A 14,178-nucleotide genomic window follows, 5' to 3' on the forward strand; every position below is an offset into this window, starting at 1 on the left:
AGCCAGCTCTACTCAGTTCACCTCCTGTCCTAGCAGGAACAATGGCTTTTCCTGACGGGCCTTCAGCCCAATCTGGTCCTTATTGTTGGATGTTTTAGCCCAGCCACAGCTCGTCCATACCCACATACGGCTCACACATGGCTCAGTAGGGGTTGAGACCTAGCCTAGACCATCCCACATCCACCCTGGTCTTCCAGAACACCAGAAGGTGTTGGAGTCTGGCCCGGCTTGGTGCATCCAGTCCCAGTCCACACTAGTGCCAGTGGAGACTACAACCGTATCCTGATCAAAACGCAGCCCCCATTCCAGCCCCGTGCCCCTTGGTGGGAACCTCCACCCAGCTAGGGTGTCCCCTTAGCTCCCCAACCAGGCCTGTTCCCAGCCTTAGATCACGTGCAGGCCAGTGGTTACTCTGACTCAGCTTGGCAGAGCCTCTACCTGTCCTTGTCCCTGCCTTAGAAGCTGCGGCTTAGCGTCCCTGGCTCACGCAGGTCAATAGGTACAAGGGCCTACTCGGCATGACCTGTGCTCCAACCTGATTTCTGTTCTTTCTTTTTTTTTTTTTTAAGATTTATTTATTTTTATTACAAAGTCAGATATACAGAGAGGAGGAGAGACAGAGAGGAAAGTCTTCCATCCGATGATTCACTCCCCAAGTGAGCCGCAATGGCCTGTGCACGCCAATCCGATGCCGGGAACCTGGAACTTCTTCCAGGTCTCCCACGTGGGTGCAGGGTCCCAATGCATTGGGCCGTCCTCGACTGCTTTCCCAGGCCACAAGCAGGGAGCTGGAAGGGAAGTGGAGCTGCCGGGATTAGAACCGGCGCCCATATGGGATCCCCGGGCTTTCAAGGCGAGGACTTTAGCTGCTAGGCCATGCCGCCGGGCCCCGATTTCTGTTCTTTCTTGTGTGTTAAGGTTTGCTCAGCCCTGCACATTCCTCCCCTTTCCAGTTGCAGACCGGCCCACTCCACGTCCTGTTTTAGAATGCATATTCGGGTGCTGCTGCCTTGACCTGCCCAGACTGTTGTGGGTTCCTTTACCTGTGAGTGATGGCAGGTGCTATGGTCACACCTAGCTTAGTCCATCGCAACCCCAGCTTGCGAGCTAGCCAGAGGGACTTGTATTTCCACAGGGTTGGGCCCACACAATCCCACAGAGTCTACCTCCAGACCAAGTTTTCTCATGTGCTGGGTAGTGTCTTGACCTGCCAAATGTGACCACTCCTCCACTCCACCACCCAGTCGGGTAATGGTGCATAGCCCTGCCAAACAGGCCCCCATCCATAGCTTTGGTGTGGACTGGTGTGTGGCTGTCAATGATGTGTATGCTAACAGCCTATCTCTGGATTCCTAATTGGACTGGTGAATCAGTCTGACCCAAATTATCTTTTGGATACTTCCTTCCAAACCACCAGATCTCAGTCCCCACGCATGAAAGTTCCATGACCCTATCACTGGGAATGACTCAGAATTCATCTCTCACATACACTAAGACTAGCCTTATTCATTGGTGTCCCCAGGCAGCAACTACATATCTTAAAAACCCCAGAGTCCGCTGCTGGGCGGCCAGCAGGCAAAGCCTGGCACCAGTTGGTGCACTGGCTGCCCAAAGCCGAGGACTCATTCACTGTCTTCCAGCAGTGTGTTTGGCTTGAGTCTCCAGCATTGGGTCCAGCCCAGCAGGGGCACCCCCCCACAACCGCCATACTGCAGGGAGCTGCAGTTGCCCCAACCCCAAGGCCTGAACCCCTCCCAACCTCGCCCAGCCACAAGATCTTAGCGGCAGGGTGGAGCTAGGACTTTAATCCAGTTTCCAAGTTCCCTCATGGCGTACTTACCCTGAGGGAAGAAGGAGCCATATCTCATCTCTTCAAAACACTTTCTTCTGCTTACACTTTTCAATGACTTGTACATCATATACTAGCGTCATTTTCTTCAAGAAGGTTCTTGATTTTTCTATGCATTTCTTCAGTGACATATTATTCAGTAGCATGTTATTTAACTTCATGGTGTTTTTAATTTCTTCCGGTTGTTGATTTTGTTTTGCGGCTTTTCATTTAAGGGGATTTATAGTAACTGTAATGGAGACTATCCTATCCAGATGTGAGGATACAATCCAGTATTCACCTCTACTTCTAGCTCAAAAATGGATTCCTAATTAAACTGTTTACTATATCTTTCTTTTAAATATTTATTTTTATTACGAAGTCAGATATACAGAAAGGAGGAGAGATAGGAAGATCTTCCTTCCGATGATTCACTCCCAAAGTGAGCACAGCGGCCGGTGCTGTGCCAATCAGGAGCCAGGAGTTTCTTCCAGGTCTCCCACACAGGTGCAGGGTCCCAAAGCCCTGGGCTGTCCTCGACTGCTTTCCCAGGCCACAAGCAGGGAGCTGGATGGGAAGTGGAGCTGCCAGGATTAGAACTGGCGTCCACATGGGATACCGGTGTATTCAAAGCAAGGACTTTAGCCATTAGGCCATGCCGCCAGGCCCCGTTTACTGTGTCTTGACAATAGGATGCTGGACTCTGCCGTTGTCCATGCCCGCAATGATGGACATATTACTGTGTATGAAGAACTATGCTGATAATATAGGGGAACTCGGGGGGGGTGGGGAGGTAACTTGGGTAAGGAATAAGGGAAATCCCAGGGCCTATGGAACTGTATCATATAATAATAAGTAAAAAAAAAATTGCTTTTACATTGTGAGTTGGGACCATCTGGAACTGCCCCAGTTGGATACTTCTGACCTGGCATATGGTACCTGTTATTTCCAGTTAGCCCCTAGCACTGCCTGGGTTGGGATGTATTGCTGTAGTTGGGTTCCAGGAAGCCTGTGGAAGGAGCTGTCTGAGGGTAGGTGGGTGCGAGTGTGGTGCAGTAGCAGGGGAGGCTGCCACGTGGACACCCAGGTTCCAGCCCTGCTCCTCTGCCACAACCAGCGTCCTGCTGGGCCACCGGGAGGCAGCAAATGATGGCTCTGCAGCTCCCACAGGAAGCTGGATGAAGTTCTGGGGTCCTGGCTTTGACCTGGCCAGGCTGTAGCAGACATTGGGGTTTTGTGGGATTTGAGTGGTCATTCAATGGGTGAAAGATTTTCTCTCTGTCTCTTTCCCCCTCTCCTTCCCACCCCTGTTCAAATGAATACATAAGCATATCTTTAAAAATCAATGGAATGGGAATAGCCCTCTCTCTTCTGCACTAGGAAGCAAGTTGGAATGCTGGGATTGCTTCCCTGAGCATCAAAGCTTCAACACGTGACAGCCACACCAGCCAGTTACAGTGCAGGCATGTCCCGGGCAGTGCTAACGCACGCCATTAGTGTCTGCGTGATGGTGTGAGCCTATGGCACACACACTTGACCAGTAGTGTCTGCTGCCTGTAAAACAGTGCGACTTCTTTTTTTTTGTTAAAGGTTTATTTTTATTATAAAGTCAGATCTACAGAGAGGAGGAGAGACAGAGAGGAAGATCTTCCATCCGATGATCCACTCCCCAAGTGAGCCGCAACGGTCCGGTGCGTGCCGATCCAAAGCCAGGAACCAGGAACCTCTTCCGGGTCTCCCACACGGGTGCAGGGTCCCAATGCATTGGGCCGTCCTCAACTGCTTTCCCAGCCCACAAGCAGGGAGGTGGATGGGAAGTGGAGCTGCCGGGATTAGAACCAGCGCCCATATGGGATCCCGGGGCGTTCAAGGCGAGGACTTTAGCCGCTAGGCCACAGAGCCGGGCCCAACAGTGCGACTTCTTACACTCCAACAGCCTTGTTTCTGTGTGTTGTGTTACCACATCTCTTGGTTTCATTGTTTTGTCTTGTGTTTGCCGTGATCTTGTGTTATTCACCATGGCCCTAAAGCAGTAGGCACATGTTGCATCCCACACAGCCCGGATGCGTGGCCACAAAAGGTCTCCCTGTCACCAAGCGGTGCGTGACAGAGCAGTTCTGCAGGTGGAGGGAGCTGCCGTAGCGGTCCTGGCTACCCTGCTGCTGGGAGCTGAGGTCCTTGCCCTTGTCACGTGTGGCGTGCTCATTGGTCAGAACTGAGTAGCTGATGGAGCCCGATGCCATCAGTCCCAAAGCATTTGATTTTAAATGCCAAATGGAAGATAAGGAGAGGAAGGTAGAATCTATCCATTGACTGATTCACTCCCTGATGGCTGCGACAGTTGGGCCTGACACAGGTTGGAGCCAGGAGCCAGTCTCCCATGTGGGCAGCAAGGGTCCACATCCTTGGGCTGCCGTTTCCTTAGAAAGCTTGATCAAAAGTGAGACATCAGGCTTGGTACAGTGATGTAGTGACTAAATCCTCACATTGCATGTGCCAGGACCCCGTATGGGCTCAGTTCTTGTCCTGGCTGCTCCGCTTCCCATCCAGCTCCCTGCTTGGAAAAGCAGTGGAGGACAGCCCAGAGAGTTAGACCCCTGCATACAAGTAGGAGACCTGGAGGAGATTCCTGGTTCCTGGCTTTGGATCGGCTCAGCTCAGGCCTTTGGGGACACTTGAGTGAACCAGTGGATGGAAGATCTTCCTCTCTGTAATTCTGCCTTTCCAATAAAAATAAATCTTAAGAAAAAAGCAAGACAGCCTGTACTCAAACCAGTGTTCACATGGCTACTGACCTTACGAGCAGCAGCTTAACTGCTATGCCACAACATGGGCCCCTTGAGGGATTTTGTGCTGCAATTCACATTTTATAGAAATCGGAAGACACAGCCCGAAGGTGTTTCTGTAGCTGTGAGCTGGGGTGTCTAACCTGGGAGCACTGGGTCTTACCTATCTCGGGGTCTGTGGTGCACCATTTCTCATGAAGAAGGAAGACACAAAGATCTTCATGCATCAGTAGCTCCCATGAGCTGCAGTGGGCATGAGGCTGCACAGGGAAACCAGGGTCTTGAGCAGCCTGCCGCGTGCCAGCCCGGGATAGCGGACACTGCAGGCGCGTTGAGCGGGGCTCCTGGCTAGGCTGCATGCCGAGCACCGCATCTGCTTTTTGTAGCTGGCTCAACAACCAGGAGCTGGGCCAGGTAAGCTGCCAGCCAGGTGGCCTGTGTGCTGACAGGCTGAGTGTTTTATTTTCCTTTCTTTTTCATTGGTTTATTTCTTTATTTGAAAGGCAGAGTCACAGAGAGAAGGAGAGTTGGAGAGAGATCTTCATCCAATGGTTCATTCCCTAAATGGCAGCAGTGGCTGGAGTTGGGTCTAAAACCTGGGGCCAGGAGTCCAAGCACTTGGGCTGTCCTCCACTGCTTTCCCAGGCCATTAACAAACAGCTGAGTCAGAAGTGGAGCAGCTGGGACTTGAACTGATACCCATATGGGATTCTGGCACTCCAGATGGAGGCTTAACATGCTATATCATGGGGCCTGGCGGCGTGGCCTAGTGGCTAAAGCCCTCGCCTTGAAAGCCCCGGGATCCCATATGGACGCTGGTTCTAATCCCGGCAGCTCCACTTCCCATCCACCTCCCTGCTTGTGGGCTGGGAAAGCAGTTGAGGACGGCCCAATGCATTGGGACACTGCACCCGCGTGGGAGACCCGGAAGAGGTTCCAGGTTCCCGGCTTCGGGTCGGCGCGTACCGGCCGTCGCGGCTCACTTGGGGAGTGAATCATCGGACGGAAGATCTTCCTCTCTGTCTCTCCTCCTCTCTGTAGATCTGACTTGGTAATAAAATAAATAAATCTTTAAAAAAAAAAAAGCAAAATAAATCTTGAAAAATACAAAAACATTAACAAAATAAAAACGAACTAAAAAATTACTGTTCTCAAATCTATGATTCTATCTTCTAAAACCACAAAATATTAGTGTATTTAAGGGTCAGCACCATGATATAGCATGTTTTTTTTTTAAAGATTTATTCATTTTATTACAGCCAGATATACACAGAGGAGGAGAGACAGAGAGGAAGATCTTCCGTCCGATGATTCACTCCCCAAGTGAGCCGCAATGGCCTGTGCACGCCAATCCGATGCTGGGAACCTGGAGCCTCCTCCGGGTCTCCCACGCGGGTGCAGTGTCCCAATGCATTGGGCCGTCCTCAACTGCTTTCCCAGGCCACAAGCAGGGAGCTCGATGGGAAATGGAGCCACTGGGATTAGAACTGGCATCCATATGGGATCCCAGGGCGTTCAAGGCGAGGGCTTTAGCCACTAGGCCAAGCCGCCGGGCCCTATTTTGCTTTTTTTAAAGGCAATTAGGTCTTCCATTTGCTGGTTCACTCCAGATGGCTGCAGTGGTCAACACTAGGCCAGGCTGAAGCCAGAAACCGAGAGTTTCCTCCATGTCTTCGTGTGGATGCAGGGACCCACAACTTGGCCGTCAGACAGAAATGGAACAGCTGATCCTCCACTTGCAGGCTCCCGCATGGGTGCTGATTTTAGTCCCTGCAGCTTGCCACTGCACGTGCCCTTAGTTCAATATAATTTAAGGACCGGCCGTGGTGGAAGTGCCATAGCCTTTGCTGCGGACACAGGGTCCAGCCCGACTGGTGCAGGCCCTTGGAGAAGGTACCCCTCGTTTGCTGTCTCTCTACCTCACGTTTTTAAAGAGGAGCCCAACACTGACTTGACTGGTTCTTAAGATACTGCGAGATGGTGTCAGCTTCTGACTTGTTTTTCAGAGCCGGCGATTAGACACTGAAGAATTAAGTTTGCCAGATATTTCTGCTGAAATAGCTGAGAAAATGGCCACATTTCATGGTATGAAAATGCCATTCAATAAGGAACCCAAATGGCTTTTTGGAACCATGGAGAAGTAAGTGCTGGGGTCACTTTGTTTCCTCTGGTTTTACATAGGAGGTTCCCAGCAGCACCAGGAGCAAGTGCTGTCGGCCTCTGTGGGCAGGTGCGCCTTGGGCTCATTGGTGTCAGGCCGTCTGCTGATGGGGTCGGCCTCAAGGATCAGCCTTGTAAATGTCGACAAAGACTTGTTTGCAAAAATGCAGCTTAATAGCTGAGTGGGGAAAAAAAAAAAAGCCTTTTTATAATTCTTGTGCTTCCCAGGCCTGCCCCTCTTCCCCAGCCAGTGTGGTGCAGGGTTCTCTGCGGCCTCGGGAGGGCCCCTGGGGAGTGGAGCCATGATCCCGCACGTCTCCTGTGTTCACAGGTACCTGAGTCAGGTACTGAGGGTGAAGTTCACTGAGGAGCCCAAAGCAAGGCAGCTGCAGAAGTTCCTCGCTTACAATCTGCCCTTGGAGCTTCAGAAGCTGCGGTGAGCACACTCCTTAGCCCGCAGGTTGCAGGATGAGTTTGAGCAACTGTGCTTTGATCCCTGGAATTAACATTTCCATGGGGGCACTGTCACGTGGCCTCTACTCAAGCCTTGGAGGTTCTGCAGAGGGGGAAATGTCGGGAGGGGTGTTTTGGGGCCATGGGGCAAGGACCATGACATTGATCTCTGGGGAGGGTGCAAGCCTGCTGTGCCCACAGGGTGCAGGCCTGGTGTGGAGGATGGTGACAAAGCGGCTTACAGGGCAGAGAGCGGGGCAGTCAGTCAAGTCAGTGATGAGTGTTGGGGCAGGGGCGTGACTGGAGCCTAGGTAGAGCTGAGGTGGGGTCTCGTCAAAGACCACTGTAAGGACAGGTTTCTGGCTTACTGCAAGAAATGACCCCGCAGCCCAGCACTGTGCCCAGGCACGGCCGTGGCCTTTCTTCACAGCAGAACCTTCTCCTCCAGGTCACTGCTCGAGTCGACTCCGTCTCCAGTTGTGTTTTGTCATAATGACTGCCAAGAAGGTAAGAACTGTGTGTGCACACATGGTGGGTATTTGGGCTCTGCACATGGGGGAACTGTCAGCAGAGGATCAGGAGCCCCTGTTGAGGCTCTGTGGGGAACCAGGGCAGGAGACTAGAGGGACTATTAGACCTCACAGCAGAAAAATTTGCAGTATAAATGAAGGAAGCAAAACAAGTTTTAGAAAACCCTGTTAGGATGTCAGCCCATTTCCTTAAACACATAACCACATAGAAAAGTCCCCAGATTCGTTAAACTTGGGAGTTTGGACCAAGACCTTGAGCTTCTCCCTCATAACGTCATTTCTCCCGCTTTATCCCTGGGAGAGCAGTTAGCGAACAGGACTGGCCCCCCAGGCCTGACTCGGCCAGGCTGAGCAGTTTGATCCCTAAGACCCTTTGATCTGCTGTCCACAGTGCTGGGGCAGCTCACAGGCGGCACAGAGCGGGGGCTTGCTGCACTCTGGCCATTGCCTAGGAGGCTGCTTCCTGCTTCCAGTGGAAACTGATGCAAGGAAGTACGCAGAAAGCCTGGCACCAACTCGCACAGCAAAGCACAGGCAGAGAGCAAGCACAGCGAGCAAAGGCTGCCCTAGGAGCCCGAGATGGGAGCACTTTGGCATGTGGGATACTCAGGTCGGCAGCCCCTGGGGCTAGCAGCCAGACCCCTGTGACCTGGAAGAGAGCCCTGAGGGATACACTGGCTGCTCAGTGTCTTGGTGCGTCACTGGCTTGTTCACCAAGGACAGCGCCCCACCATCATGCCCCAGCCAGACCCTCTTAGGCCCCAGAGCTCAGTGAACTGCTGTGTGGATGCCCAGAAGTGTCATGCTAGCCAGTGGTGTGAGGTGTGGGCCGTCCCGTAGCGAGGGGAGCACTGGAGTGTGAGGTGAGGGAAGGAGCCCTGTGGCAGCTCTGGTGCTTCCCCGGCCCCAGCACCCCAGGTGATGTCCGAGGGAGGGCCTAAGATGGCAGTCAGTAGGTCAGCGCTTGGCTTTCTCGTGTCCCCACCCCTCTGCAGGAAACATCCTGCTGCTGGAAGGCCGGGAGCACTTGGAGAAGGAGAAGCTGATGCTCATTGACTTTGAGTACAGCAGCTACAACTACAGGTAGGCTCACGGACGCAGCCCTGCAGCTCAGAGCTCCCTCCCTGGTTTCCAGGGCCTCCGCAGGGCGTTTCCATTAGGTGCTGCCAGGCGTGTGACTGCAGGAGAGCCCTCCGAGCTCCCCTGTCGTGGTCCTGTGCCGCTCGCGTGCACCGTGCACGGGCACGCCCACATGCCTCCTGTGCACACTTTCCTCTTGCTTTCAGGGGATTCGACATTGGCAATCACTTCTGTGAGTGGGTGTATGACTACAGCTCTGAGAAGTACCCATTTTTCAGAGCGAATCTTCACAAGTATCCCACCAGGAAACAACAGGTAAGAAACCAGTTTACATCCTCAGCAAACCAGGTTTATACCAAAGTCCATTTTTGTAATTAGTGCTGCTCTTGTTAATGCATGATGTAATTAGGCATTGTGTTAAAAATATTTTTTCAAAATGATATATAGGGACTGGGATTGTGCTGTGGCTCATTTGAAAAAATAATGAAGGTTATTTTGAAAATCAGAGACAAATGCTTTTTAAATATTAAATTATCCTAGTATTCCGAATAAACTTAAGAATTTGAATGAGTTGTGTTATTGTTTTTTTAAGAAGTTATTAGCAGCAGCGGGGAGTGGGGCAGGATCCCATATGGGTGCTGGTTCGGATCCCAACTGTCCCACTCCCCATTCACGCCATCATGGCTGATGGGAAAGTGAACCAGTATCTCCATCCCTTTGTAAATCTGTCTTTCCTGTAAATGTAAATAAATTTTTTTAAGATTTATTTATTTTTATTGGAAAGTCAGATATATAGACAGGAGGAAAGACAGAGAGGAAGATCTTGCGTCCGATGATTCACTCCCCAAGCAGCCACAATGGCCGAAGCTGTGCTGATCTGAAGCCAGGAGCCTGGAACCTCTTCTGGGTCTTCCATGCAGGTGCAGGGTCCCAGGCTTTGGGCTGTCCTTGACTGCTTTCCCAGGCCACAAGCAGGGAGCTGGATGGGAAGCGGGGCCACTGGGATTAGAACCGGCGGCCATATGGGATCCCGGTGCGTGCAAGGCGAGGACTTTAGCTGCTAGGCCACCATGCCAGGCCTGTAAATAAATCTTTGAAAAAAAAAAAAGGAAAAAAGAAGTGATGGCAGAAGAGATGTCGGAAAGGCGATGGGAGCAACATACCGAGTGGTTCTTAGTGTTGTGGAAGCTGACTTGGGGACTGGAAGTAGCCTTGATTTTACACTAGAAGGCAGCAGCCTGGATCCTGGCAGAACCTGGGCCCCATGGACTCTGTATGGAGTTTTTACAGAGCAGTTTTGAGAGCTGTTCCTAGCACTGTCGGGGGTCTGGGAGTCAGGACACAGAGGCAGGCGCACAGCGGTGAGCTTTCGGCTGTCACAGTCCTGGAACTTTGTGTTGTCACAGCTGGCATTTCCTTACCTCCTTTCTCACCCTCTGCATTCCTGTCTTGACCTGACTTTGCTGTCCGATGAAATCTCGTTCCTTGTTTCGTGACTGCGGGGTTCTGTGTGTGAGCTTGGTTTTTACCCACAGACAGGCCGGTCTCCACTTTGTTAGCAGTTTGCTTAATTAGAAGAGGGAAGTGGTAGTTGACAGAGACCTGCTGCCCTTTGATGCAGGAAGAGGGCACACTGGAGCTGCCAATAAGCAGTTTCTCTCCGAGGCAGGATCAGGCATCTGGGTGAACACCGGGTGCCCTAGAGCCTCCTTCGGCCTGCCAGGTTGGCAGGTCTGTGGGACAGAGCCTCAGCGGAGGAGCTGGTACAAGCGGACCCTGCCCTGAGACGGGGGCAGGGGTGTCTGAGGCTTTTCTCCAGCAGCAGCAAGGCACCTGGCCGTCCTCACCCCGAGTCCTCCCCCAGGCACAGCCACAGCGCTGTGCTACATCACCACTGGGCTTAGCTTACAGTTACTTTTCTTTCTTCAGCTCCATTTCATTTCCAGTTACTTGGCTGCTTTCCAGAGCAACGTTGCAAACCTCAGTAGTGAAGAGAGAGCCGCTGTAGAAGAAGCAATGTTGGTGGAGATCAATAGGTACTTTGTTCTTCCTTTTTCTGCTTCAGCCAGCTGCCCTCTGCATGGACTGCAGCTGGACTGCCCCCTTGGAGGTAGGGGTGCAGCCTGGAGGTGGTGACGTGGGGAGCCGCTGGGGGTGAGGGTGGCATTCAAGCAGGAAGCCGGGCAGGGAGCCAGAGCGTCTTCTGGTCCTCCTCGGAGAGTGAGGGAGCATGCTTGCTGGCCGCCAGTGCTGGCTGCTCGTGCTCGTGCCCAAAGGTGTTTCTCTGCCGGCGTCGCCAAGATTGTTTTTTTCTCTGCCAGCATGGCCACCAAGACCTGCAGCTACCTCCTGTGAATGTCATCATGTGTGCTATGGCCAGGCAGCTGGGGTGCCCACACCTGCAGGTGCACCTCTCATTCACCAGAGGTGGGAAGAGACTGGCCGTGGCATTTCCGGTGTGCTCGGTGCCCGTAGACTAGCCCATGGATTGACCGGGGCAGACAGTTTGCATCCAGATAAGTTACAGTGGGTTCAAATGTCCCCCCACATAGCCTCATCAGGCCTGACTGGCCCCACACGGCTCATGTGAGCGTCTTGTTCTTGTCATTACAGGTTTGCTCTTGCGTCCCATTTCTTCTGGGGCCTCTGGTCCATTGTACAGGCCAAGATTTCATCCATTGAATTTGGGTACATGGTACGTCTTCACTGTTTCTGCTTCTCCCAGGAAAATGCATGGCAGCAGGGCACCCTTCCTGAGAGAGGGCAGCTGAGGTCCTGAATCTGGCCAGCCGTGTGGGCAGTGTGGCTTGGCCTGAGGAGCTGAGAGAAAGCCTGGGGCAATTTGAACTAAGTCCTGAGCCTGGGTACCGTAATCTCATATGGAAAGTTCTAGAGTGAAGTTTCTCTAAGAAAACAAGAGAAATACTTGATGACCAAAAGTGGACATTATGAGGTCATCTCTGAGGTTATGTCAATGTTACTTGTAAAAAAAGAACTTGTAGTATGCTACACTTATCCAGATGAAAACTTCTGTTTGAATGACACCATGTAACATGAAAAGGCAAGTCGCAGATTGGGGGAAAGTGATGGAGTTTATACTGGGCAAAAGACTTGTCTTGAATACACTGAAAATCCTAACTCTGCAAGAAACCCAAGTATCTACTCTATAAATGCACAGGCCTGAGCGTTTTTCAGAAGAGAAATTTAATTAATGTAAATAGTCATAAAGTCATGAAAGTCCAGGCAGGACACCCTGTCCACCCACAGTCCTGGCTGGGCCCTTAGAAGCTGACAGCGCAGTGCTGGCTGGTGTGAGCGCCGTGGCCCTGCCCAGGGAGACGGTGTGTGGGAACAGGACGACAGACCAGAGACCAGCACGACCTGCACACCCACGACCCGTCTGCTCATCTGGGGCAGCTCCTGCACTCGGCCCTCAAGTACTAGTAGCAGCCTTTTATTTAAATATATAATCTACATAAATTATATTAAATCATCATGTATAGTTTCTATACATATATAATTTGTAAGGCAGTTACAGAGAGATCTTCTATCCCTAAATGGCCACAACAGCTAGGAGATTCATTATATCTCCCATGTGGGTGCAGGAGCTCAAGCACTTGGGCACCAGCAGGGGGCTGGATGGGAAACAGGATGCCAACCTCACAGATAGTGGCTTAACTTGTAATGCCACAGCACCGATCCAGCAGCCTTATATTTTTAACAGTTCCAAACTGGAGACAGTGTTCATGGCAGCCAGCAGGTAAAGTGTGTTGGGACCTTGGCAGAAGAGAGGAGTGGGCACCTGCTTGGCAGCCTCTGAGGGTGGGGTAAGCTGCCGCTTGGAATGCCGCATGCCCTGTTGCAGGGCCAGTATGAGTGGCACCTGTCCTGCTTGTGGCCCAGCTTCCTGCCAGTTCCCTGGGAAGGGGGTAATCGAGCCTTTAAGCAGCAACATAATGCTGAGAGAAAGGCCGGAAAGGGTGCTGCTTGAGGAAGAAGTCCTGGCTGGGTGCTGGCCCAGCTGACCCGGGCCATGGCTTGGCCTCTAGACTAGCTTTCCAGAAGGTGGCGCTGGGACTCTGGCATTTGCAAACCGGATTTTCCGGCGTGGAGTTGGTTCTCTACTAGGCTGTGCTCCCCACACAGGTGGACAGAGGGGGGACAGACCCAGACAGGAAGTGGCTTGCTGGGACTCAAAACCAACTCTCTGCCTTTCGCTGTCAGCAGTAGAGAGAAGTGGGGGAAGCTAAGGCTGTAGCAGGAGCAGGGCGCTCAGGCCAGGGCTCCGTGAGGGCCACACTGCAGCTGCTCGCCCAGGGTGTGTGTCGGTACAAAGCTAGGGAAGAGCACGCAGGCACCGCAGTGGAAGGGGGCCTCAGTGCATGGGTGACAGTAGGACTGCAGGGGAGCCCTGCTCAGAGTTGGTGACCTCTAATGCACTCTTGTGTCTGCCCGTGTCCCAGCACCTGTGCTGTCAGAGGACGCTTACTGTGTGGGTCCTCGGGTGCCCACAGCACCCCAGGGCACGCCGAGGCCTTGAGGTGCATCGTGGCAGCCGTTTGCAGATGTATTAATGTAAGGTGTGTGGGGAGCAGCATGTCTCACACCCCCACGCTTTCTGTTGGTTGGCCTTTTAAGGCCTGGTCCCTCGGGCCTGGCCTCCCGTGGGCAGACGGGCAGGGCTCCGGCAAGCAGGAGCACGTGGTGAGGCCTTCTCTGCCTCTGCCTTCTCCAGGAGTACGCCCAGGCCAGGTTTGATGCCTATTTCGACCAGAAGAGGAAGCTTGGAGTGTGACTGCACAAAGAACTCCACCTCCTTCGTCACTGGACTGCGGGACAGCTGCTGGCGGGCCCTCCCAGGCGTGGGCGCCTGCTGCTACAGCGGGGGTCTCAGTCTGGCTGCAGGCAGGCGTTACGACAGTCCAGAAAGTGGCATTCATGCCTTGGTTCCAATCTCGCTAGGACTCGGGGGGGTGGGGGCCAGACTCCTTGGGTCCGCGGTGCACTGTCAGTCAGACATAGCAAGGGTAGACTGTCACAGGGTCCACCCTGGGACCAGGCTTCCTGTAGGTGACGCTCCCAGGACCCAGCGAGTGACATACTGTGAAGTGCCCCACAGCATAAGCCCCGCCATGGGCCGTCTCCCGGGGGCACCCATCCTGTTTCCAGAAGCTGCTCTTTGGTCTGCTGGGCACTGCTGGCAGACATGGCTCCTAGGCACCTGTTGTTCAGATCTGTTCTCTGATGCGCCTCACCATGACTGGACGGAACCGACCGCGCCTTCCTCCTGACCGCTAACCCCTAGTGCCTCATTAACTCAAGCCCCACACACACCTGCAGG

The 14,178-nt window shown here is 52.9% G+C and overlaps 1 protein-coding gene across 3 annotated transcripts in view; it reads left to right on the top strand.

Moving 5' to 3' along the window:
- CHKA (choline kinase alpha) overlaps positions 1 to 13,755 on the top strand; it is a 64,135-nt gene extending 50,380 nt beyond the window's left edge. For 2 of the 3 annotated variants that reach the window (XM_058662729.1, XM_058662728.1), the window contains 8 exons: positions 6,621 to 6,754; positions 7,106 to 7,210; positions 7,676 to 7,734; positions 8,753 to 8,840; positions 9,044 to 9,152; positions 10,767 to 10,873; positions 11,451 to 11,532; positions 13,573 to 13,755. In XM_058662729.1, coding sequence (XP_058518712.1) covers positions 6,621 to 6,754; positions 7,106 to 7,210; positions 7,676 to 7,734; positions 8,753 to 8,840; positions 9,044 to 9,152; positions 10,767 to 10,873; positions 11,451 to 11,532; positions 13,573 to 13,632 — 744 coding nt within the window. In that variant the 3' untranslated portion in view covers positions 13,633 to 13,755. Of the gene's footprint in view, positions 1 to 6,620; positions 6,755 to 7,105; positions 7,211 to 7,675; positions 7,735 to 8,752; positions 8,841 to 9,043; positions 9,153 to 10,766; positions 10,874 to 11,158; positions 11,364 to 11,450; positions 11,533 to 13,572 lie in introns of all 3 variants that reach the window. The other variant, XR_009245269.1, reaches the window with a different exon arrangement.
- The last annotated feature ends 423 nt before the right edge of the window (positions 13,756 to 14,178 follow it).

The sequence above is a fragment of the Ochotona princeps genome, chromosome 4 (genome assembly GCF_030435755.1).
Source record: "Ochotona princeps isolate mOchPri1 chromosome 4, mOchPri1.hap1, whole genome shotgun sequence".
NCBI classification, from domain to species: Eukaryota; Metazoa; Chordata; class Mammalia; order Lagomorpha; family Ochotonidae; genus Ochotona; species Ochotona princeps.